This window comes from Apus apus, chromosome 5, assembly GCF_020740795.1.
Source record: "Apus apus isolate bApuApu2 chromosome 5, bApuApu2.pri.cur, whole genome shotgun sequence".
NCBI classification, from domain to species: domain Eukaryota; kingdom Metazoa; phylum Chordata; class Aves; order Apodiformes; family Apodidae; genus Apus; species Apus apus.
In genome coordinates, this window is record NC_067286.1 from 1964821 (window position 1) to 1991023 (window position 26203).

Here is a 26203-nt window from a genome sequence, read left to right on the forward strand (position 1 = left end):
CTAGCATCATCACCAGGTACTGAGAAAGCTTTTCCATCCAGCCCTTGGCTAGGTTAGTACTATCTGTGACCTGCTGGTTTACTGGTAAAAATGGTATATAGGGAGAAACTTGAAGAAGGAGTGGAAGAAAAGCCTCTCCTTTACTCTAGAGATAGTTTGTTTGTGCTGTAGTGACCTTTCTGAAGGTGAGCTGAAGGAGATGGAATGCTTACACCTGGGTGAGACACCCAGCAAAATACAGAGTAACAGTGAGCTGGAGCTCAGGACTCCTGCTGGCTTTACACAGCAGAGAGATTTCCACATTAGTTGCTGTCAGCATGGAGACCCCTTGACATTATTAGGTCAAAGAAAGGTGCTAATCCATCACAGAAAATGGCTCAGCACTTGATTTATATTCATTTATCTTTGCTCTGCACAAATGCTTTGTTCCTTATCCCTCTTTGAATCAGGCCAGCCTAATATATTGGCATCTCAATCATCATTTGGCTCCTACTGAGATGAAGAAGCAGTGGTTGGGCCTGCAGGGCCCTAACAGTAAATTGGTGATTTATTAGTAAGAACAGGGCAGGAAGGTGAAGAGGATCTGAAGAAATTAGGTAGTTAGGAGACCACAGCATTTTTCTGTTCGTGTTTGATTATTCTGTCATGAAGAACTGCAAAAGAGCAAAACCAAAACAAAACCGAGTGTCTTCAGGTTTCAAAGAACAGAATTAAAAAATGTATTCCTTTAACTTTGTAACTATATCTTGAAATTAGCCTGCTAAGGCACACGTGGAAACTAAATGACTTTGCCCAGATAGCTACAGTGGCATTAGGTTCCAGTGGTGTTAGGAAGGGGCATGTCCAGCTCTGCTGGATCACACTTTGTTTATTATGTCACTTTTCAGGGACTAAGGTGAGGGGAAGGGAGACAAATTATATTGGAGGTTAAAAGGATACAGATGGTATTCCTCAAGACCCTGAAAATTTCTAGGAAAAATAAAACCTTTCCAAGACAAGGAAGCAGAAGTGGCTCTTGCTTACTGGACTGTTTGCCAGTGCTCTCCCATTCTGTCATTAATTCTTTCATCAGGGAATGTTTGGGGTTTACTTCCTGTTCCTTTCCCATCATCCTTCTTCCATGTATCTATTTCCAGCCTCTCTGAGTCTCCTGTGTGCTCCTTTCCCTTCCATATTCCTTTTGTATTTCTTTTGGGGGAAAAAGGTGTGTCTCAAGTACAATTTCAATTCCAAGTAAGTCTATGTTGCGGAGAACCTGGGTTTCAAATCCGAGTGATATGTCCTATTTCCAATTCCAATCTTTACTCCTATCTGCATTTTAAAATTCCCTAAACAGAGCTGCAGTGCAGTCTAGTTGTAGCCTTTACCAGCTTGTCCTGTTTTAACAGAAGAGTCTCTTACCCTTCAGTAATTTGGTGAAAGGAATAGAGTGCCATTTGAGGGGACAAAAATTCTTAGATAGTTGAGCCTCCCCAAATCTGCATCTGCCATCATTCTAGCTTTTGCTTTCCTCCGTGACAAATTTTAAAAGCTTTCTAAGACATTTTTTCTTGGCAGTAGTTGAAGCTGTTAGTGTTACTAGGCTATAGTGGTTGCATACAAACAGCTGGATCCAAAAAGTGATTACTTATGTGGTATGGGATTATTTATGTGGTATGGACCTTTGCTTTTCAAGTACTTCCATGCTGTGCTGCTCTGCTGCACAGCACTAGAGATGCTGTACGTTGCCATCAGAGAGAGAATTGCAGTGTAGAGCAATATAGTCTGGGTTCAGCAGAGAACCAACAAAATAAAAAAATACTAATTTTATCTTATAGCCTAATGACTGCAGAACTTTTATAGACAGAGGTAATGCTATGATCATTTATTTTTAAAAAGCTTTTCCAGCTATGTTATTCGTAATCAATGAAAGGATCTTCCTATGAGAGCTAGTTTTCTATTTTCCTGTAGGAAGATCCCCTGTAATCTTCACCACCAGTGTGTCAGTTGCTGCCATAGGAAGATCTTCACATGTAGGAGCAGGCTTGTTCAGTGTTAGAAATGGATGCTCACTGAAAAGGGAGAGAGGAGTGCAAGATGGTAACAGCTGCCTGCTTTTTTGTGTGCAGTTTGTGTCCTTCCTCAGGTCATCTTCTCTAGTAATTAGGTTGCTGTGATCCTGCTCTTTGAATAGCCCCTGACTCTGATAAGTTATTTTAGCAAAGTATCATCTGGGATTACTTGAAAGATAAATGGCTTTCTGATTTTGGAAGTTATTAGAAGAACAGGCTGCAGGTAAGCAGGTAGGCACTCTGGAGTTTGTTTCCTACCCCTCAGGTCCTGCAGAATTTCCAGCAGTGCTGGGGACAGGACCGAGCTGCTCTTCTGGCAAAAAGTGCAAGAAAAGCCACTTTCTTTTGCAGTTAGCAGTAAGAGTTCCATAACATTTAAAGAAAATTATTTTGGTTATGTCTCTGGAAGAAATGGCAGGTGCCAGAAAATCACAATGTTATTTTTGCTTATTGCCTGTGAGAACAACCACTGTGGTATTTGGAGTGCTGGCAGTGTTTCTTGCTAAAGCTCTTCTGTTCACATGTGCTTGCTCTCTGATCTACACAGTATTATTTCTCTTCTCAGTGTCCCTGTGTTTGCACAGTATTTTAAAGCAATGAGAACTTGCCTTGCTTTGAAAAATACTTCCCTTTTCACTTCTGCCATAAGGTGATTTTCCTCATTGTTTCATCGTCTCACCTGAAGGAGGTCAGCTCTACAAATAATTACTCCAAGTGTCAAGAAAATAATTGCGTGCAATGAAATGGTGTAATTGGAAACTCACGTGCAAGAGAGCTTTAAGAAGATAGGCACAGTGACAAAATCAATTTGGTTGAATAGCTGAATCCATTACAGATACGGTGCCAGGGTGTAATAAAGATATCACAACATATTCTTCTTGTTTAAAAATCATCCTCTATACAGATGCCATGTTAAAAAGCTGAAACATGTGGTAGTGTTTCCCGATTCTTCAAAGAATTGTAGCCATCCAGTCTGAGCACTGTAAAATGTTGCTGCTTTTTATGCTTATGCAAAAAATATGCTGTTCTAGAAGAAAAATACAGACAACCTGTGTTGTTTTGGGTTTTTTTTACTCAGCTATTTAGAGTTATAAAGCAATGCTGGGGGTCCATTAATCCAAGTAGTTTCCTGACCAACTATTTCCATCTTAATGTAAAGGTCTATAAATAATATAGTGGCAACAGCATTCTTTTGAAAACAAAATTCAAAGAGGTACTGTTTGAAAAGGGAATACTTGCTTAGGGCAGTTATATTTAGGGCTCTAATGGAAGTGTAGAAGTTATGCTTTTTATACAAACTATAAATGGCTACAACCAAGAGACTTTGAAATGCATTTGGCACTTGTGCAATGTGAAGGACAGGCCAGAGCCTTGTAGTGGAGTTGTCGGGTTGTTTTTTCTCTGCTAGCTTTCCAAATCTTGCCAAATTCTTGTAGTTTTGCTACCCCTGAAGGGTACATTCAAATACAGATACTGTATCTACTCTTGTTTGTAACTGATGTTGAGCCTTGAAGGGCTGAATCCCAGGAAGAGTGCAAGGATGATGATGGTGAGTAGGGGAAAGGAGGAACAAGAAAGAAGAATGCAGATACCAAAGTATAGAGTAAAAGATGTGATGGAAGCCAGAGCAAGTAGCCACACAGCATGGAAAAGAGCCTAGCATGAATGTAGATGGTATAAAATGATCCTTTAGGGACCACACATGGTGTGAGCAATAAGCTAAGGTGTTGCAAAGGTAGAGGCAAAATTCAGCAGCTAGTGAGTAAGTGGAATTCCTCAAGTCTCTAGACAATTGGTCATTGTTGACAAGATCTCCAGGATGCTTTGATGTGAGGAAGCAGAAAGTTGCAAAATGCTGTTGTTACCAAGAGACCAATTGGCTGTATTGTGGAGAAAAAAACCTGCTAAATTCGTCCAAGGGTGTGTTTGAGGAAATAAAAATTAAAAGAGAAATAGTTTGTATTCTGAGGTACTCATAGACAGTAAACCCTGTCTAGTGGCAGGTCAGACACCAACATTGTTATCTGTAGGTTGAGGGTTTGTGTTTATACTTGTCTCAAAACCTCATGCTCAGTAAAGGTAATATTGGGCTCCAGGCAGTTTTGGGGTAAAAATGACAAAGCTTGTGATTCATGAACTACTCATGCATGTAAATACTGCTGTGAGCAATTTACTGTAGCTACACTGGCAGTAATAGTGGAGATTAAACCCTAGGTATCAAACCTACAATATTCTGTGTTGTTTTTCTTGTGAACTACCCAGGCTACACCCACCTTAAGTTTTGTGCTGTCTGGCCTATGACTCAAAACCTGAATTATTTTGGTCTGTGGGCATGGTGTGCATGTGATCATCCTAGTGAGACTCCAAACCTTGCCCTCTTGAGGTCAGACTTCATGAGCTCAGGACTGTGCTGTGTTTCACGTAGATAAAGTTCCAATCTTACATTAAGTGATGGATGCATATTCCACTCTGACAAAATCCAAACTGTGCAGCTGTGCATCAGAGGGTTGGTGCTGCTGACAGTCAATGGAGAAAATCCTTGGGTTGTCTAAAAAAGACCAGTCCTTCTGAAGTAGTTTGGTTACTGCTGAGTTCTTATTTCCTCATGGCTTTTTTAAAGTAAGCACACAATAAACAGCTCTTGGGATGCCCTGATATTTTAAGTCATTCATGGATGTAATTGCAGTCTTAATGTTTATTATTAAATGACCACAGTTTCTAAAATTCTATTTTAATGACGTGTTTACTACAGCCAGGAGAGTCCAACCAGGGTAGATTTTATCAGGCCAAGGGCTCACCTGTGCAAAGAAGTTGATAGGCAGAGGGGTCATGTGAAGTAAACTCTTTGAAAAGATTGCTCTGGAATATCTCAAGAGATTGTATGGGATTATTCTGGAGTACTGCCCTGGTCAGAATCTCCATCTCAGCATTCCCTAAGAAAAGGAACTGGGAGTGACAGAGGATATAAATTTACTATCCTCTTTGTGTTTGGCAAGCATACAGATCATGGGATGTATAAATAGAAGAATTGAAGGCAAGTAAAGAGAGGTCATTATGGCGTGTACAAAGAGCTTAGTCAGACCACATCTGGAGAGCTGGGCATGATTCAAAGACCATATTTCAGGAAGGACAGTGAACAATAAGGAAGGGATTAGAAGAGGGTATTGTAGAGGGTATGAGGGCTCTAGCTTGTGCCTGCAGTTGCTGCAATAACACTGATTACTCCAAATAAAACTGGTTTTACTGTAAAAGCACCTAAATTGGAGACTTCTAAAGAATTCCAAGGGAACAGGGAAAGTGATAAAAACCTCTCTCCCTAAACTTTCTAATCCCCACAGTAATGCTGCTAAATGACTTTGAGTTTCTGGAGTTGCCATTGTTTGCCTGTTTTATCTCTCTCTTTTTTTAATAAGGTTTGTTTTTTAAACTTTCACACATTGTTTATTGTGTGTATATGTATTGTTTCTTTATAAATTTATTATACATTTGCTTTATTTGTCAGAGTAACTATCCCAATATTGTACCCACATCAGAATCTTTATTAGGCTCAAATTAATTTTGCCTTTCTTAACCCTCTCAGTTGGGTAAAGCTTGTATCATAAGCTCCTCTTCTTGTACCATAAGCTCTTCTGAGGTGGAACTGTAACAGTTGAGTCCTTTCATCTCAGAAGTAACTCTGCCTTGGAGAGCTTTGGGCTTGTTCAAGGTGAAAGGGCTTTGTAAAAGAAAGATGAACTGTTGCTAAGGGACAAAAAAATGCACTGTTGACACATAAAGGAAATGGGGACACTGCTGAGGTGTTGAGTAGCATGAAAGAGTAAGGTTGAGAATGAGAAATGAAGCAAGAACACTGCTTCTGTCAGACTGTCCTTAATGGGAATGAAGCAATATCCCCATTTTCCAGGTAGTCATCTGGGACACTGAGATTAAGTAAACTGGTTGCGATTTACACTACTAGTTCCTGCTAAGTCTTTTGTCTGTTGGACTCAGAATAATTTATTGGCACAGGATTCTGGTTTTGTATTTCTTTCACAGTGTTCATAGTCTATTTATACCATGCCTCATGAAACTTTCTCACTGCTTTTGCCATTGATATATACGGGGTTTGCTCCTTAATGGGCCTTACTGGATCCTGAAAATAAGAGTCCTAGAAACGTAGGTGCTTTTATCTCTCAACCTACCAGTCTGGTGTGAGACTTGGCCTGTCCCTGCACCCCGTATAGAAGATCCAGTGCCTTGAAAGCCATGTGTGCAAAATTGTAATGGATCAGCCTAGTTTTAGGGATGTACTTGTTGTCAAGCTGGCACACACACTCCTGTTCAAAAGTAGTTGTAGTCACACTATTACAAAGTGTTTACAGTTTATGTTTACAGATCATATTGTCAAAGTTCTTTTATTGTGACATAAAATAGGCAACATAGTTCTGCAAACCTAGGCTATAGCCTTGCAGTCCTGCCATTTATTTCAAATCTGTGGATCCAGGCTGTGAGAGTATTGGTTCTGTGTTGGCCAGTTCCATACAGGCAAGATCTAATGGCACAGGGATTCTGAACTGGGAGATCTGGATTTCACGAAGGTCCTGATGTACAAGCTTCGTGATTGCCTCTCCTTCTTTTGTCTGTGTTTCTCCATCTAGGAGATGGAAATGAGGACAATAACCATCTCCTAAAAGCACTGATACCTTTAATCTTACAAAGTATGCTGCTGCCTAAGACAAAATTTGCTATGTTATTTGGCAGTCCTTAAAATACAAGCCAACAATGTGTTCCCTTAAACTTACGCTCAATTAAGCCCTTGGAGCCAAGCCAGGGTAGTGGTTGTCCAGAAGACCACAGGGATATGGAAGTGGGGTTAATGACTCAGTAAATACTGAGTGTGGGTACAAAACCAAGGCCTTTCTCTTACATTTATAGTCATTTGCAATTGTGTATATCACAGCTGGATTAAGATATAATAGTTCTTACACATACTTCTAGCTTCTCCCCTTCAACTTCCAGCCCAATTCCACTATTTTCTTAGTGAAAGTGAGGCAGAGTATGTCAAACATTTCCAAGTGTGGGATGAAGACAGGGCAGGGCACAGTTAGTTACCGAGGAGTAAGGAAGCATTTGAGTGTGCCCCGTCTTCCCGTGGTGGTGCAGACAGAGGGTAGTGTGACAGCTCCATCACGTTGCAGAAGCTGTCCTTTTGGGCCATGAGGTGCTGCAGTGACCTGCAGCCCAGAGAAGGGGTAGTGGATTTTGAGAGTGCTTTAAAACTCTCTTTTGGGATGTTGTGATGCTTCAGTCGAGTAGTACCTGCTAACAGTGAGCTACATGAAGGACCAGACTGCATGCTTCAAGACAATGCATCTCTGATAACATTCCTGAAGTCCAGGCAAACTGTACTTGGATAACTGGAAGGGGACATTGTCTCTACAAGCAGTGGGACCAAGAGCAAGAAGCCCACGTGAGAACTGTGTGAATCAAACAGATCTGTCCAGGAGTGTCTGATTAGGATAGCAGCCCTTTGATGGAGAGATTCAGTTGAGCACTTGCAGAAGAGTTAAAGATCTTTTCTCTCTGCTTGAAGCTCCTCCTTCTTCTACTTGTCCTCCTGTGTTCAATTACAGAATTACTGTTTAATGTGGATGCAGATACAAGCAACTGTGTTTGATTTTTTTTACTGCTGACAAAGACAAACTGAAAGAGATGCCTCCCTGCCTTACAGCAAAAGCCACGTTATTTTCCTATATGTTAGCAATTATATGCATTGTTTCCTGATCACAAGTCTTTCTCACAATCTATAGCATGACTGTATTTAATTATAGAGCCTGATGTGTTTAGATTTGAGTGAGGTCTATCAGAAACACTTCGGTTGCCTGGTTTTGGAGAGATGGGGAGTGTTTGTTTATATTCTGTCAGAATGATCCTCTCTCATTTCATAAAACAAAGGAGTGTTGAGCTTTCCTAGCAGTGGTAGTTCAGCAAGAAGAAAACAACTCCAGAAACTGGCATTAATTTTAGATAGTGAATTGATTGGCAAGAGGGACCCACATGACATTGTGTTGCTTGGTAGGATGGGAAACAAAAAACAAGGAGAGCTTTGAATGCTCCTTGCCATGAAGAATTACAGGACTCTGTGCAAGGTGATGGCTATTTTGATGTCACTGCCAGATCCCCGTTTGGGAACTGTAACTGCAGTTGATGTGGTTTTTACCAGGTCCACTGAAGTCAGAGGGATTTGGCTGTTCACTGCGGCATAGTCAGGTCATCACCATCTCCCTTCAAAATTTTGGCCTTCTAAATCACAGCTCAGTTCCCTGGGATCAGCTCTCATTCTCACCTCACAGAATGTTTCTTATGGAATTTATGACAAGCCAAGCGTTGCAAAAGTATGCTGATGCTGGAGACTGAGGATAGTTTTTCTTCCTTATTTTCCTAGTACATTTTTGTAGCATATTTACAGCAGTTTTGATTTCACATAAGTGGCTTTTTGCAGTACTGGGGGATTTTAGAAACAATTTCTAATGTATGCTTACATTCCCAAATTATCTTGAGGGCTTTTGCTTCTGGTCAGTTTTGCCGAAGAGATACTTGTTTCCTTTTGTGCTCATTGGAATTTATGGTAGTGATAAGTAACAATGGCCACTGCTTTAGGTACAATGCAAACACAAGACATAGAGACAATCCTGGCCCAGAGAACATATTTTTATTCTGGCCAAAGGGAGAAATCAATACAGATTATATTGTCTCATAGATTTTACTAGGCTTATTAGGGGGGGGGGGGGAAACAAAACACCACAAAAAAGGCATTTTTTTCAGTGTCATTAGTTTCTAGTATATACCCTTGTCCTAATTCTTTTCCTAACCTGGCATGAATACAGCCAGTGCATTTGTGAAATAAGAGAGTTACTATCCTGGGCAATTTCCATGAGGAATCCCAGACAAGCAGAATTCAAGTACTTTCCAGACAAGTCTCCTTGGCTCTTTGCCGTTTGTCAGTGGCCCCATCTTAACCTCCAGACATCATGTAAGTGTTTGAAAGTCATCAAATGGCTGATGAGTTAATCACTAGGAAGTTGTCTCCCAACATGAAGGATTTAGATGAAAGTAGAGAGAGCACAGAGAAAATCATTACAGCGAGGTAAAAATTATGGCTGGTCCTTTTGCATGAATATAACATGCAAAGGGAATGAAGTTTGAAGATAAGTTGGGTACTTTAAAAAATATTTGAAATCTGGATTTTAAACATTCAAATCTTAAAATAAAATCCAAGGTAGAAGTGTGTGTTTGCTTGTACCTTGATATCAAAAGAGCAGAACTTGATGCCAGCCTCTGAATTATCAGAAGACATTCAGAGATGGACCCATGATTCCTTCCAGAAGTTGCCTTGCCTTGAGGACTGTCCTGATTGTGTGGTTTCCTCAAGCTGGGCAGTGTTTTGCACAGCCCTACTCATGGGAAGAACCACCTTCTAGCCAAAGCTCTCAGCAGAACTCCTTCATCTCTTAAAGCATAAAGATGTCCAAGAGTGTGAGCAGACTTTCCCCTGGACCTAGCTCAGGCTGTGGAAACATTTTCAGTTGCTATGAAAAAGCGTGGAATTACAGACAACAATTTCAAGATCTTGAGGCAAGCAGAATAATCTGCGTTTAAGGAACTGCCTAACTGGAATTTCACCCAGTCGTGGCTGCCTTTTAAGATCATTGGCAGCCACTACCCATGAACAGGTTTCATAAATTAACTGAGGTAGAATAAATATGCCTTTATTTCCAGCTGCTATTTCAAAGGCTGTGGAAATATCAGAAACAAATTGCTAGTCAGCTGTGCCTTAATCACAATACTACAAACATGCTTTCTATTGGGCTGCTACAGGGTGTTGCCTCATGCCATTTTAGAGAGGTGACTTAGTTCCTCGTGCTCTTGAGGCCTGATTTAAGCCACGCTCAAATTAATAGGCTCTCGCTAATTTCACCTGGGTTTGGTTCCCATAGTTAAAATCTTGGCTAATTAAAAAATAAAAATGAAAAAAACTGTGACCAGAATACCAGGATACAGCCAGGGATGTGTAGGAAACACAAGGGAGCCCACATCAGAGGACGTATTGTAAGAACAGTGGTGTGCATGCCTGAATGGTTCGTTCCTGTGTGGTAATTATGTGCTGTTTCACATTGCTGTTCTGTGGGGAAAACACGTTCTTGAACGTCAAGAAGTAAATTGGCAGTTTTAAGGTGATTTCAAACAGAGTGTTTTGACATGGATTGATTTATTTCAGTTTTGTTTATTTAGCTAGCTATGATTAAAAGCAGTGTTGCCACAAATACAAAAAGCTAGACATGTGAATAGAAGTTGCCTTTATGGTTTATATGAGTATAACACCTTTTGACTGTAAAGTTTTTGATTTGGGTAGGAGGAGAGCAGGTACCACCATCTGGGGTACAAGCAGCAATCACGATGCAGTTGTTATCAAACAAGATGTTTTTAATTAGTATTAAAAACTGAGTCCTGTTCCTAATTATACAAGTGGACAAAGCTTGACTGCGATGTCCTTGTGCCTGAATTACTGATCTGAAGAGCAAAGATGATGCTTTTCCAACCCTGTGCGTTTCCTGGAAACATACTGAAGCGAAAATTATAATAATTGTGGGGCACATATATACTTTGCTGCCCATTCAGTCACTGACAGTGTCAAGAGGTGTGTGTTTTCTCATTCCTAGGCCTGCTCATACCTATCGAGACCTGCCAGATGTGGGGAGCCTTCATGAAACCTTTTGTAGTGAGGGCCTGAATCACACCCTGTTGCCATCCCAGGGAGAAATCCCCAGTGGCATCATCGGGCTTTGGCACGTGGCCAGAGTCTCAGTAACTTCCTTATTTCTCTCCCATACATCAGGGATATTCCTCAGCTCTACCAAGGCTGACGAGAACATGAATCTTGTCCGCAACTATCTGGCATGAGTAATTTTTCCAGAAGTAAATAAATCATCCCTGTTCCCTCTAACCCACAGCACCTGGCAAGCTGTTAGCTGAAAAACTGAGAAAATGTTGTTTCATTTGTGAGCCAACTTAAATAATTCTATAAATCTTTGTTTTTAATTCCTTGTTAGAAAACAGAACCAACTGGAACGGGCTGGCAGAGGAAATGTACCCCTTTCCTCCCCCCCTCCTCTGCCTGCCTAAGTAATGTAACTGCTACTTTCTGGTTTTGCCTCTGTAGAATTATATGCCTCTATTTGAAACTTTTGACAAATCGGTCTATTTTCATTCTCCCTCTGCCATAAATTCAATCCATATGTCTTAAAACATCCTTTCATAGCTTTAACATGGAAAAGGAAGTGGCTTAGGGCTCTGTATAGGAGGCTGCAGTGTATTTCAAGCAAGCTCCTCTAGTTTGCATGCATCACTTTGGTTAGCTCTTAAAGCCTCGACTTCCTAATTATTCAGGTTACAGAGGGCATTGGCAGAGTTTTCTCCATTAACTAACAGTGATGTATAGTGAAGAAGCACAACAGGATAAATCATTCCCTTATCCTCCAAATATCCAGGAAGTTTTTGATGCAGCCCTTGGCTTGACCACCAAGCAGGATGCAAAGAGGATGTGAAAAGGGTAGGAGAGATCAATTCAGCGTAAAATTTCAAAAGAAAACATCAAGACAAAGAAACAAAGCCCTTGCACAATGCACTGCTGTTCAGCTGGTGGGGTTTTGTTTGACAAGAATACACAGCACCTACGTGACAGGAGGTCACTGCAATAGGAATAAAGTATCTCCCCTTCTAAGACAGAACCCGGGTCAGAAGGTGAGGGTGGGAAGGAAACGTGGGTCTAAGCTGAAATACATTGGTATGGCTCTGCATGGGGCAAAGTTGAAAACATCAAAAATATAGGATGCTGCAAGGTAAAGAGCATGGGCAGTCGTGACTGGAAGTGTCCTCATCTATCATCATGGAGAATCTGGCTGGGATATGCTACTGAAATTGTGGGATGGATTTATAATTTAAAATATGGTAGCAGCTGAACACAACTGAAAAGACAGTGGCAACAATGGTATAAGAACATTGAGTGGACTGCAAAAGGCTTTTTGGAGTCCACCTGCACTGTGCATGCAGTGTCATTCCAGGATTTGTTAGATCCACTCAAGGTGTCACCAGTGGAGGCAGACCTGCTCACCTACCTCAGACTCAGTCATGTATCCATGCTCCCCACCTTACATTGGCTCTGGAGGTCATGTTCCCACTCTCCCCTCTGTGCCACACAGAGCAATCGTGGACAAAAACCAACAAAGCTCAGCTCACTAGTTTTAAGAGAAACTATTGAACTAAGGGATTTCTGGGAGGAAAGCAGGGGAGGCTATATATTTTTTGATCTCTATATTGCACTGACTTGTATTGTGGCTGCAGATCTGCCCCGCTTGACTAAAGATAAAGATTAAAGATAATGGGGGAAAAGGATGACTGGGAGGAGGTGGATGAGGTGCCCCTTTTGGAGACCACCTACATCAGTTTTTTTTGTAGCATCCCCAGGCTTTGCTACCATTCCCAGCCAATTCACCCACATGGTCTCTAATTTGCCAGCAATGCAAATGAGTTGTAGGGATATGCACAAAGTGGGATAGGGTCCCAATAACAACTACACAAGACTGCTTGCAAATTCTTTGTTCTCTTCAGTTGCTGTGAATGCCTGTTCCACATCCACCCACCAGCCCTGCCCCCCCATTCAGGGGAGTTGGAACTAGATGATCTTTAAGGTCCCCTCCAACCCAAATCATTCCATGATTCTATGATTAATGCCTGTGTGTGCAAGAAAATGGCGGGAGCATGTGTGTGGTCAATGTGTGTGTGCAATATAATTACCTTTCTAATCTCTCTCTCTCATAGAGGGGTCATTTATAGAGATGAAAATACAGTCAACCTCAAAACTTGTGGGCGTAGTTTGGCACATCCAAAGGTTTGCACATGTAGAAACCACAGTCTGCACATTTGAAACTGCAGGCAGGTTCAAAGAACTGGCATAGCCCATGGTTTTGTTTTCAGGGTTGCAAAGATTGCAACAACCGTTTACCTTAGATGGGCTTGAGGTTATCTTCCACACCTCTGAAAATCTAAGGATCTGCATACAGCTGTTCAAAAGCAAGCTGTGTGTGCACAGCTGAGTTGTTGTTTAAACAATATTAGAGACTCCTCTAAAGCTTTTCATGTAGTTTTATCTCCACTGCAATTTGTTTCTAGCTTTTAAAGGCTGTAGAAACATCCAGCTTTACTCCCTAGAGGCCTAGTTTCATGTTTCAGCAAAACAGTATTTACAGCACTGTTTGATTTTATTTGAACTGTTCAAAAGACCTCAAGTCCCCCACGAAAGGTGCCAACGTGTTCAAGTTCCATATTGTTCCTGAGAGTAGAGAGACTTGGTTTTCTGCTGCTGTCAGGTCACTTGTGACAGGACTGTTGTCTGCTCTCCTCCCCAGGTGTGCTGTCCCTGCCTGCCTACTTCAGCCCATACAACGATGGCTCCATGTGCAGTGATGGTCGGGCTGATGCTTATGCCCAGCTGGAGCTCCGAACTCTAGAGCAGTCTCTGTTGGCAACGTGCGTTGGAAGCATCTCAGAACTGAGTAAGTTTTGGGTGTGATGGAACTTGGGTTTCCTGCAGCAAAGCAGGAGAGCCGGTCCCTCTGCTATTGAGGTCAGTGGGAGTGTTGCCCTTGTTGACAGTGTGAGCAGTGTTTGGCTAACGTTGTGTAAGGTTTAATTGTCTTGTGGTGCCGTTTATGAAAATCACGTTGTTTTATTGGACTACTTCATATTTAATTCACCTTGGGGGTGGATAAGATGTGGCTTTTCTAGCCTTTTGGTGGTGGTATTAGTGCCAATAAAAGATGGATGCTTTTGCTTAGGTGCCTCTGGAGGCTTTCTTGTGCCTCTGTAGAATGCAGCAGAGGCACCTCCCTCATACAGCAGAGTCTTTGGTAGTGTTTGTGCAGTGGAAATGTCAAGGGTGCAGGATATTAAAAGGAAAAGCTTTTTGGTTACTTAAAAAACAAAAAGCAGAGAAAAAAAAATCTGAGAGCACTTCGGTAACAAGAACTTGTTCAAAACCTTCTTTTTTAATGCTAACCAACTGAAATGTTCCATTCCTAGACTACTCACAAAGCCCCTTTAAAGTAAACAAAAATGATTTGTGTTTTCCCGGTCTACTTTTCCCTTGCAACATTTCTGCTGGCATCACTTTCTTAGTCTCTGCCACCTGAATGCTAATGAACGTCAGGGCCAGCAAGGAGTTTGTGGGTTTCACCATTTATTTTGCAACCTGCCTTAATTTGAGGTTTTCAAATTCCTTTAACACACCTCTATTTATCCTGGAACACAAGAGAACATTTGTAGCATGGGCCTAAGATTGAATACTGCTTCCTCTCTCTCTTCCCTCATCCCTACTTGGGCCAACTTGGTCATTACATCTAGTGAATAGATCTCCTGATACAGTTGCCTACTTTTTTTTCTTTTTTTTTTTAAATGTTGCTGCACGTTGCCAGAAAAATAAAGAGAGTGAGTGTGCAAAGGAGAAGGAACGTTATTCTGAGTTGAAAATTTGAATTCCAGATGCATTTCTGCTGTAACTGTGGAGGCTTCTCTGTTAGTACCAATGCTAGAGGATTAATGATGTTCTCATAAAACGTTCAGATCCTGGATAGTCAGTAGCTACTGAAGTGGAAAGGCAGAGATGTTAAAAGGTGTTTTTTCCATTCTGAAGTGGGTCCTGAAACTGTGCTGTGTAACAAATGAGTGACACAGCTTTATATCACAAACTGGCATTTTTTAATACTCTGTCAATCTGAACCACTAATAACGTTGTGATGTTTAGACATACAGGAGCTTTGCAGGGGTTCCTCCCTAAGCTGTGTAACACTGGAACCCCATGGATTCAGCTGGAGGTTGTTTGGCAAATTCAGTGTGTTGCTGTTAGATATAAATGAACAAATAATAACTTCCTAAGAATTCAGAGGGAGGTGAGACTCAATCCATGTGTGGCATGGCTAAGTTCAGGGCGCTTTCTCAGGAACCAGCTTTGAGATGGGGCGACTATTTCAGTTCCATCCTTTCCCAGTATTGTAAGAGTAGGACACAATAGAGTAACATTTCCTGTGAGAGTTTTAGGGGACTGTAAAACATAAAGCAACAGAGGATTCTCCCAAGGAAAAAACAGATCCTAGCTATGTATAGTAATCTGTAGTAATCATTCAGCTCACTGGTATGGTGGTCACGCTACTCAAAGACGTAGTGTCTGAAGCTTTTACTTCGAAGCTCTTGAGAGTTTGTAATGCACCACAATAAAAGGAGGATAAACAGGGTGTGCCCAAAGCAAGCTTATTGCACAAAGACCAGCTTTATGTGATGCATATCTGCTGTCCTGTGGTCACTGCACTGTGAACTCATTAAAAAGCTGCAGTCTTGAAACCCTTTCCGAAAAGAAACTGTGTGGTACAGGTTGCCTTCTTCCAGGCCTCCTCACCTTCACCAGGACACTGATAGAGAGGCAGGTTGGCTCGGGTTCAAAGACCAGAAGAACTGAAAGCTCAGAAAGCTCCTGGTTTGAGCTTCTTACAAGCCTCAGAGGCAAATTCCTGGCAAGCTTGAGACAATCACAAAGTTTGGCTTTCTAAGAAGAGAGTCAGGTCTTGTTATTCTGGAGAAACCTGCTCAAGTGGGAATGAGGGAAGCAGACCCCTAAGAAAAGGGATTTCTATATTGAACTTCATTCATTTGCCACCAGTGCCTGAGTGGGAGTGTGGAATGTCAGAACCGAGTTGAAAGAAATGGGACAATCTCATAATAAAGTGGTGATCCCAGTGATGAGAATAAAGTGTTTGTACTGGTGTTTACTGGCTTCACCTTGTGAAAGCTATACTCCCAGGCTGGGCAATGGACATTTTACAAAGATACCAGTAGTTTTGGTGGGCAGGCTAGAAACTGGTCTAGGTGGTTAGAAAGAGGAGAAAAACAACTGTAAAACAGGGTGGGAAAATGACTGTAAAGCTGTTGTTCTGTGTGGTGACTGGGAGAAGGTTCATTCTAAGTAATAACTTGTCATTTGAAAGAAAAGTAAATTTCCCATAAAACAACCTGCAGAATGGCTGCTTGAGGACAGCGTATGCCTCTGTGGAAGAAAAACGAGTGTGCTCACAAAAGACATTTCTCCTAGCTGGAAGAGATTTTATTTAGTTGAAAAAAGTGTACTTGAGAGGACTGTGAATGAATAGTAAAGAGGTGCCTTTGCATTCTTTCTCATTGTGCAGGTGACCTGGTGTCACGAGCGATGCACCACATGCAGTGCTTGAACACCATCCGCCCAGGAATGAGCCCCATTCGGCAAACCCGGCAGCAACAACCCATCTCCTGGTCCCCTGATGCTCTCCACACCCTCTACTACTTCCTACGCTGTCCTCAGATGGAGTCTATGGAGAACCCCAACCTTGACCCTCCAAGAATGACCCTGAACAACGAACGGTATGTAGGCTGGTCAACTGTTTGTCCTCAGGGAGTTAGGCTGAAAAGGTCTCCTTTTGTAGAGTAACCGCATGTGCATGGGCAGCTCAGGCAGCTTCCTGGGATGCTACCTATCAGGCATCAGTTATTCCTGCAGTCAAGCCAGATTATGTTGTCAGCCTTGCCAAGTTTACAAAACCTTGGAATTGGAACTGGAAAGTGAGCTGTTCTTGCATGCAATCTTTCCGAGCGAGGCATATCCTGTGCACTGCCAACAAGGCTTGTCTAGAGGCACTGCCAAAAGCACATGTGGTTGCCTAAAGCAGGAAAGACCTTACCAAAGAAAATGTTACCTTCTGAATAGTGCCAGTTAGCAGTTGCCATCATTCTTGGGAAAAGCAATGTCGTTTGCTGGGGAGAGGTTTGAAGGGATTTATGAACATCCTTCAGTTGATGCCATGTGTCTGGTATAGAGAGAAATTTATATAGGAAGCCAATAACTAAACAGAAAATGCAGTGGGTCACCCTACCTCATGCCAGCATCACAACTGACTCTCAGAGTAGGCCCATTATTAGAGTGGGTCAGAAATTTTCCAGCGGGATGTTTTTTCTGTTAGAAACCTCCCCAGTTTCCTTCCTGCCCAGCTCCTTGGCAGTCTGCCTGACAGGCTGGTGGCAGGGGAGAGCTGAGGAGCTCTCAGAGCCCTGGCCACAAGTTGAGTTCCTTGACAGGTCAGGCAGCTCCTGCTCTCCTGCTCCTCAGCTCAAAGGCAGACTGAGAGACCTGCAGAGAGACCTCTCCAGACTTGTTAGGTTTCCCCAGACTGAAATGCATATCCAGTTTTGTATTTATTTCAGAAGCCTTGTCTAAATGGGAAATTCTGGTTTCTGATTACCTCTGTTCAGGAGTTATGTTAGCTTACTCTTTGGATTTATTTTAGCCTACAGGACATCAGGCCAAAAGCTCTATCCTGGCCCTTCCCAAAAGCAGCCTTGGGAAGTTTCATAGTGTTTCAGCCTTGGTTGGGAAGTTTCATAGTGTTCAGGTGTTGTGAAGCCACATTTACAAAACAAAAAGCTAAGTGCTTGTTGGATAGGTGAGCAGGGAAAGGAGAACATCTCTGCAGCTTTGCAAATAACATGGTTTCTTCTTCCCACCTTGAGCTTTACTGTACTGGACCCCAGCTTCTAAAGTTGATCTGAAATCAAGGTAACATACAAATAATTAATTCTTAAAATTCATTCTAAAAAAACCTACAGAAGTTAGTCCTCTCTCTCTTCTTCCTATCCCCTTCTACATGTGTGGAGATTATGGTGCTTTTTCCTCTGCTCCATGCTGGGTAGCCTGTTTGAGTTTTTATTGAGGCAATGCAGTCTGAGAGCAACTAGGAACTGCCTTCAGTCTGTGCATTTCTGATGCTGCAAGTCAACTGCCTCATGCCAACCTAAGTTTGCCTGCACCAAGCCTGCCAGATGATTTCAGCAGCCCTAAAGGCTTCTTGGAGCTGCATTTACCACCACTTTTGAGCTCTCTAATCTTAATGAAATACCCTACCTAGTGCAAGATTATTTATTTTGCTTTTTGTGTTTGCACACTGTACAAAAAAATGAGTTTTCATGGGGCCAGAGTCCATGAATTTGTACCACTGGTTCCCACAGTTGCACAGCTGAAGCTGCTAAACAGCTTGTATCAGAAATGTAGATTAGGCTTTCTGTTTTGTGTTGTGTTCTTGTTCTTTTCAGTACTCCCACTGTAATGATGTTACTGCAGCTACTTGTTTTGTACACTGAGGATAATAAATCAGTTAAATCAGGAGTGCAGTTATCTCTCCAATTGCTCCCAAACAATGCTCTTCACATGGTTCACTGGAGTTTTTTTTGGAATGCAGGCTGCAGCTCTATTCTATTTTAAAATCCACACTAGATCCTATAACAGCTGGTGTAAGGGAAATTTCTACCATCTTTTTCTGACCAATACTTAGCTGTAAAGGAAATTAAAGGGGATATATTAGAATGGAGCAAAACCTGACTTTAGGGGGGGGAAAAACCCCAGAACGTGAGGACCATCAGTTTAAACAATTGGCTTTGAAAAGTTTTTGAATCCTGGGATTAAAATTAATACTGCCTAGTATACCAGAAAAGAACATCCAACCCTTCCTGTCATTTGTTCCAAGGTGTATTTGTATGTGTCTCACTGTACTGACCTTGCACATTATTCAGTATAGCCAGTGGGATAAATATTGCTAGCAGCACTTTATACAGGACATGGTTTACTCTTTCCTAGCTTAAGAGGAGAGGGTTGAGGCTGCATGTGAGATGCTGGACTCATGGCATGAGTGATGAGGCCACTGATTCACCTAATGTGACTTGGCAAAGCTGTGCAGCCCAGTTTTGTTTTTTTTATTCTTTCCTGAGCTGTGCTAAATCAGCTGCAAACTCTGCATTGCTCTTTTGTGCATTTATGCTCTCTCTCTGGAATATACTTGTGATGTGCACTGCAACCCCAGCTTGTTTTCTACTGAAGAGAATCTCGGTCACAAACAAGGACAATGGCACTGACCTATTCTGTGTTTGCTGGTGCTTCAGTTTCCAGGCTGCTGTGTAAGTCTGTTGGTATTGAACTCCAATCTGAAATGTAGCAAAGAGAGGCTGTTAAGAGTTGCAAACTTGGTAAAATCTGATCTTGGGAAGATCTGCAAGCCACGTTGATTCAGTGGAAAGAGCTGCAGTTGTTCAGTACGTCTAGAGACATGACAACCTCTGCTGTTCATCTTGTCTTGTCTGTGAGCTTTCTGTGTGTCTCACTGCAGTGCAAAGTGCTATGAAAATCATAACACTGTAGAGTCTGGAAGGTCTCTACTGTACTTCAACAAGAAAGACAAGCATAGAATTCAAGTTCTGAAACCATGCCTAATGCAGGGTGTCGTAAGGGGCTTTATAACACCTACCCAAGCTTCTGAGCATATCCTGCAGCAAACTGTACAAGGTATGAAAGCATACACCCTTGCACTTAGGTATGCAAGGCACCCCAGTGAACAGAGCCAGTTTGAACTCCTATAAGCCTTATCCATGCTAAACACCTTGGCAGCTGCAGAGCTGAGGTGGGTAAACTGTAGAGTCCTGCAGGAATGGGTTGGATGTAGTAATCTCTTTAGAGCCTGCAGATAGAGGAGCTTTCTGTTTTGGCCTCCAGCATGTGAATTATTTGGGATACCAGTAGGTTGCAACTCTGGAAAGTTTTTGAGTTGGTTATGTCTGGTTCTTCTGCTTACCTCCGCGTAAAGGCAGTGAAGCAGAAGAAGGAGAGGAGGCAGAATTAGAGAGAAAGCACCCAGGTGGCATGAGCAAAACGTTTGAAACATTCCCTTCATGAATGCAGCTGCTTGCTGCATGGCCAGGCCATGAGCCACCTGGAACCTTCAAATGACCATATTTGCTGCATGGACAGTAAACCAGCTGCTGTTTGGTGTCAGATAGGCCACCTGAGGGAAGTGTTTTGTAAATACAGAGTGCCACTTGTGCAGTTCTTTGGCAAAAGAATTAGACCCTGAGGTGAGAGCAAGCTCTTTAACTGGGGTAATGATACACCTGACTGCCTAAAGGCTGAGAGCTGGTCTTTGTCATCAGAGAGCACATCTGTCTTTGTTGCTGCAAAGAAGTGTCTCTACTGGGCAGTATGGAGTTTGAGTTTCTTAGAGATCATAGTCTGTATTGTGCAAGAGGTCAGACAATGTGCTTTTTGACCCCAAAGAGTGAGCAGATGGGTGAGACTTCCTCTCTTTCTGCTCTGTGTCTGCTCAGGGTTTTTTCCCATTGCTTATGTCAGGCTGGCTGAACTTGGGAGCACTCAGCAGTGTGAGATCATGTCCCAGAGTTGCAGAGCATGTTTGCTGGGATTGTTTGGGGTACTGTGACTTGAGAAGGGCCATCCAAAGGTAAACGAAGTTCCTTTCTCCCTTCTCCACTATTCCCCAAGTGAAATATAAAGCTTTTGTCTTATTTTTGATATTGTGTCAAGGCAAAAAGGCTCCCTCAATTATACTTAGGGAGTATTTGTCTCCTCTCCATAGAGCACAAATCAAGGTTAATATTATAGTCTCATTTTACATCTGGGTGGACTAGTCTGCCCTACGTTAATTGACTTGGCTAGGATAGTGGTCTAGCCTTAAAGCTAGAAATAGACCCCATTGACTGCTCTCATGCTCTATCTTTTTGGTTGCCATGTGCATGAAGCATTTATTGTAGGAAAGTCAGCATGATCTAATACCTAAGAATAGACAAAAAACCCTGAATCCTTCTTCCCTGTATAGCTGGTGATCATCTGTGTGTCTGGTAGGCTGAGCTTCCTCCTCTTCCAGCTACCCTATTAAAAAAGGAACCCTCTATAAATTGTGTTTGCCTATTGTTGGTCTTGTTTATCTGTAGAATGTTTTAAAAGTAGTTCAGGGCTTGTCCATCAGTGCTCATGGATGCAGCCATGTCAGACCTTTCTGAGCTATCTGTGCCAAGTTTTGCACATTGTCTGAGTTTGGTGGTGCATTATTTCATTCCAAATGTCAACGAGTATAAAACCATTTACATCAGCAGAAGCACACAGACTGTACCCATCTGACTCTGTGGGTGAAAATCCAGTAAAACGCTAGTGAAGTTCCAGAGCTGATGGAGGGTTTGTCAGCAGCCAACAGTAAAATTTGAGGCTTGCCAATTTGGTGGAAATTCACAGCTCCTCAGCTGGAAAAGCTGTGGACACTGCAAGAAGCCAGCTGCAATCACACAGGGGGCCACCTCGCAAGGAAAGAGAACGCTTCATTCTGTTTTCCATGTGCAGGCATCTAGGAGACTTGCCTCAGATTTGCTGCTTCTCTGGAGGAGTCTATTTTGTGATGTGGTTGTAAACAAAGCTGGGGTCCCTCAGTTTCTCTTTTCTCGCAGGAAATCCTTCAGAAAGGCTGCTGCTCATTCTGCTTTCAGTTGGGTGGTTGCTTTTATCTATAAGGTTCAAAAGAGGCCTAGCATTTTTTTCTGCTTCTAACAGGAGTCTTCCCATGACATCTGTTACCTCACACATGCCAGGGCCCATGGATAAGCACACAAACCATATTTTTCAATAGGGTCAAGCAGGAGCAGTGGACTAGTGCCTGCTGTCCTGTGCCACATTAGCTGGGCAGGAGGTGAGGTATCTACTTGGGCTTTCTCTCTGTGGAGTATTTCCAGCAATGCCTGCTCTGAAACATTATTTATTGGGAAAGGATGAAAAATGCATCTGGTGCTGCCAGACACAAAGATTGTTGCATGCTATTTTTGAGTGCTGTTTCCTCAAATCCTATATCCTGCCAGTATTTCCACTATTGATTTTGATTGTTATTAGCTAGAACACTTGATATCTTTTTGTCTTGTGGTGTATAATCCAAATTTACTCTGGCAAGTGTGGAAAAGACAAAAGGGCCTAAATTAATAGTTCCTGATACAGTGTCAAAATCCTATCCAAACATCCCATGACTTGGTGGTGCTCAAGTTTGCATCTCAGCATATTCTGTTTTTCGATTCAAATGCTCATGCTCAGACCAAATTGAGCAGAGAAGTGGCCTGATGACCTTATTTTATCTTTCATACTTTATAAAATTCAGATACATCAGGGAAGTGCCATCGACTTCTGCTGAAAGAAAAACAATCTCCAAGTAGTCTGTGCATCCACTTTCCTACAGAGCTACTTTAAGAGCCTTCTGGGGTAGTTTCCCTATCAAGAGCCTTGCAGTGGTTGATGCAAATAGAGAACAACCCCTGTGCTATGGCTGTTTCTAAATCTCCAGTGACCATCTGATGAAGATGGCCTTCCCATCACAATTTCTAAATTTCATGTTTTGAAAAAGCATTACTTTGATCTTACTTAGTACCTTTTTACTCGATGATCTCTAGAAATCATTAGAAATAATTGGAGCCCTCAGCTCTTTCCCTGAAAGGTAGCTCCTTTCTTTCCCTGTGTTCAGGTAATGCCTGACACGACTAAATGTTCATTCTAAAATTGCTTGAAATCAAGAGTGATTTGGTCACATAGATCAAATTTATACAACAATATTAATTCATACTAAAGAGAATACTAACATGCCAGTGATTAATGTGAACAGTCTCCAGAAAGTCTTGTTCATTGTTGCATGGGCATCCAACTGGCAGAAAAGGAAGGAAAACCAGGAATAACCTGCAGAGCCTGCTGCTGAGACCTGTGGTTGCTTGACCTGCATCCTCAACATCAGTGAGAAGGATACCTGCTTTCAGAGCTGGTTAAGGCTTTTCAGGACAAATCTTTTCTCCAGATGGAGGTTTCCAGACTTTAACTGATCTATCATAAGGCTTTTTTCCTCTCTACTCTTTTTAACTGCAGGTTTATGGAATTTTATGAAGTGCAATAGCTACATCATTGTCTGTCTTTTAGATTTATTTGTGGCCTAGCCTTTCCTAATTAAAATGTAATGTATTTATGTCTGAATTCTTTGCTTTTACAGCCATATCCCATTGTTGCCATGCCACATCAGGAACAGAACTTGATACACTTAGTTCAGTGAGCTGTGTCTTTGAAAAGGTCTGCAATAAGTCCTGAGTGTTCTTAATATCTGAGCTGCCTCACCAGTCGAGAACTGGTACACAGGAATCATAAAAAAGATCCTGATCCAGTCACTTGCCTGGAAAGAGATTAATGCTGTAATCATAAATTGATGTTTAACAGTACTTAAATGCACTCAGAGTATCCCTTGAGTCCATAGGGTGACTAGAGAAAGATGTGCCAGTGAGCAAATTCCAGTCCCACCCATATGCAAAATTCCCATTGATTATTTTTTTTCCCCCAGAGCTGTTTTGACATAAAGATATTGATTAACTACTGGGAAGCAGAAGGAAGCCTTACATTGAACTGTGCCCTTATGGCATTGATTGTTCTGAGTGGACATAAAACTTTACTCCTCCTTGTTTTAAAGAAAAAAAAAAAAAAAAGCTGTTTTCTATTGATGAATGATCAGTTTGGTAGATTTATTAGAAGAATAAGAAGGCTGTAAACAGATAAGATCAAATTCCTTCACCAGCACCAAGGAGAGAAGCTGTTGCCATGCATTTTTGCAGTTGCAGACTTTGACTATTTAATGTCAGACGTAATTGTGATTTTGGGATACTCATTCACAAGGGAGATGGAGTGAAGGGCCCTATTTCAGAGGCCCTAAGCTACAGTCAGCATGTATCTATTGAGTAAAGTTAAGTGCTTGTTGGCAGGGCTGTTCCTGACCTCAGGCAGGATTATGTATTTGTTGAGCCCATACTAAATAGTTGCAATATAACAAATATCTTCCACAATTTTGAGAATTAAGAGCATATAGCATTTAATAGGAGTCAGTAGCTTTATCACACTCATGGTGAAGAACACTCCCCTTCCTGCTCCTTCTGGTGACCTCTCAGCACATACTACAGCAGTAAAATCTAGCCAGAAAAAAACAAGAGAAACACTTAGAACTGGCTTTGTAACAGTCACATTCCATGATAGTGAGATTCCTTCTGCATATTTGCTCCAGGTATCCTAACTGAAAGACTGAAGTTAAATCCAGGATGAAATGCTTATGTTTGTTTATTCTTCCATGTCTGTGTGTCCGTGCATGCTCTGAGCACCACAGCATTGAGTATGTGAAGTGAATGAAAAACAAGTCACATAAAATTCAATAGATGACAGACTAGTTATGTTTGGGTTCCTGGTAATATTCCTGCCTTTGCCTGGCGTAATCTATTCAGGTAGTTTAAATCTTGTCATTTTTTTTCTAATTGTTCATTTCTTTATAGTTCAAAGATTGCAAGATTGGAATGTGAGGGCTGACCATGGCAGTAGTGCAGGGAATTAATTGCAAACCCTGAGGATCGAATTCATCCAAGTGTAACTGCTGAAACTGGCAGTGCATTCTACTCTGAATTAGATATCCCCCCCCCCCCCCTTCTTTTATGTTGTTTGGATAAACAAACACTGCTCAATTTATTTTTTTTTCAACTCAGTGTATTTCACACCTGGGACAGACTAGACCTTCTCCCATCCTACTGACTGTAAGCAGTTTTTAGTGTTACCGGAATGTTTCCAGAGTGGCCTGTATCTTCTGATCTTTCTGTATTGGGGCAGGGGTGTGGTACAAACATAGATTATTTAAATTCTCTGCAAAATTGCAAAGGAGAAGCAGCTCACTGCATGCAAAAGGGAACAGCACAGAGCAGACTTCATGGAGAGTAAAGAGCCTGCCTTGCTATGACAGCTTCGGCACACAGAGAAAGCATTGCAGGTAAAAACAAGCATCCACAGCAAAACAAAAATTGGATGTTAGTGGCTATGTGTGCTAAAACGTCAGGCTCTTAGGATGTCCTGAGCCCTTGCTGCTGTTTTTGCCCTGGTTTCCATGGCCAGTAGTTAAGGATGGTCTGAGAAGTCTCAGATGTCACAGAAGTGTGGAGGGGGTCAGGTCACCTGAAAGATTACCAGTTCCACATGGTCCTGGGCAACCTGCTCTGACCTTGGTTTTGAGCAAAGAGGTTTGGTCTAAACGATCTTTAGGGGTGCCTTCTAACCTCAGCTGTTCTGTTTTTCTGTGGTTCTAATTACAGTCATTATCCTTAAAGTTGTTTTAATTGTGTCAGCCTGGAACGTCCCAGTCTTTGATAGGTATCAGGACATGGTTTCCTAGAACTGGCTGTTCAGGTGGACAGCAGGCAGAGTTGATTCTTACCACCTGCCTAGAGAAGTAAGAAGGCATTTGACAGTCTTGGTCCTGTCAGTTGCAAAACATTTTCTTGAAAAACACTATTTTCTGCTTTCATAGCCATTTTACAGTTGACCTCAGTGCTTGCCGGAAACCCCCAGAAAGACTCTCTGACCTAAGCCAGTTCTAGCAAATGTCCCCTATTTTTAAAAATGCTTGAAAAACAAATAGATGACCTTTGGCTCCCTGGTTTAGCAATGAAGAGCTGACAGCCATCGTGTGTGTGCTGCCACTCTGCAAATAATGTAACTACAGCTGAAGTAATTAGTGTAACTCCTGTAAAGATGTCCATGTTAAGTTCTTGGCTTCTGCTCTTAAGTCTCCATCTGTTCAGATGAAAAAGAAGGTGCAAGAAAATGAGGGCCTGGCATCTTATCTGCTTGGATTCTCAGGGCTGGCACAGAGAAATCTTTGGTGCCTGTAGGCACTCTGTGTTGTGTATTGTTTATTGTTTGCTGGCGAGATGATGAGAAGGCTAAGCAGCAAGCTGGCACAAAAAACGAAGGAAAAATAATCCAGGGAATGTTAAAACAAAACTGTTACAGCATGTTTTGATAAAATGGCATTGTAGAAACACAGAAATTAATAAGACAAGGTATCCTGGCTTCTTTTTCCACCTTTTGGACAGTGACTGCCCATTGAAATAGTAGAGGACTTGAGTCTAAATTTCTCTAGTTGACTCTGGCTGTTTTCCTGTAATTTAATAACAGCCTATCTTCATTTTTCCTAGGCATAGATCCTTGCAGACAGTGTTGTGATACAATGTAGTGCTCTTGTAACTAATATAAGCAAAAAGTGGTAACTTTGGATGAAGGTTCTGAACGTCTTGCAAAGAACGATGATGGTAACAAGCCAGCAAGCTGCTTCTTTTTCAGTAACTGCTGTTTCCAATTGAACTTAGTATTATTTCCTATTGGA

General features: G+C 41.8%; 1 protein-coding gene across 5 annotated transcripts in view; it reads left to right on the plus strand.

Annotated features, from left to right (window-relative positions):
• The window catches only part of ABTB2 (ankyrin repeat and BTB domain containing 2), a 144756-nt gene that overhangs the window by 83437 nt on the left and 35116 nt on the right, over positions 1 to 26203 (plus strand). For all 5 annotated transcript variants that reach the window (XM_051620793.1, XM_051620791.1, XM_051620794.1 and 2 more), the window contains 2 exons: positions 13496 to 13642; positions 16322 to 16532. In XM_051620793.1, the coding sequence (XP_051476753.1) occupies positions 13543 to 13642; positions 16322 to 16532 (311 nt within the window). In that variant the 5' untranslated portion in view covers positions 13496 to 13542. The remainder of the gene's footprint in view (positions 1 to 13495; positions 13643 to 16321; positions 16533 to 26203) is intronic.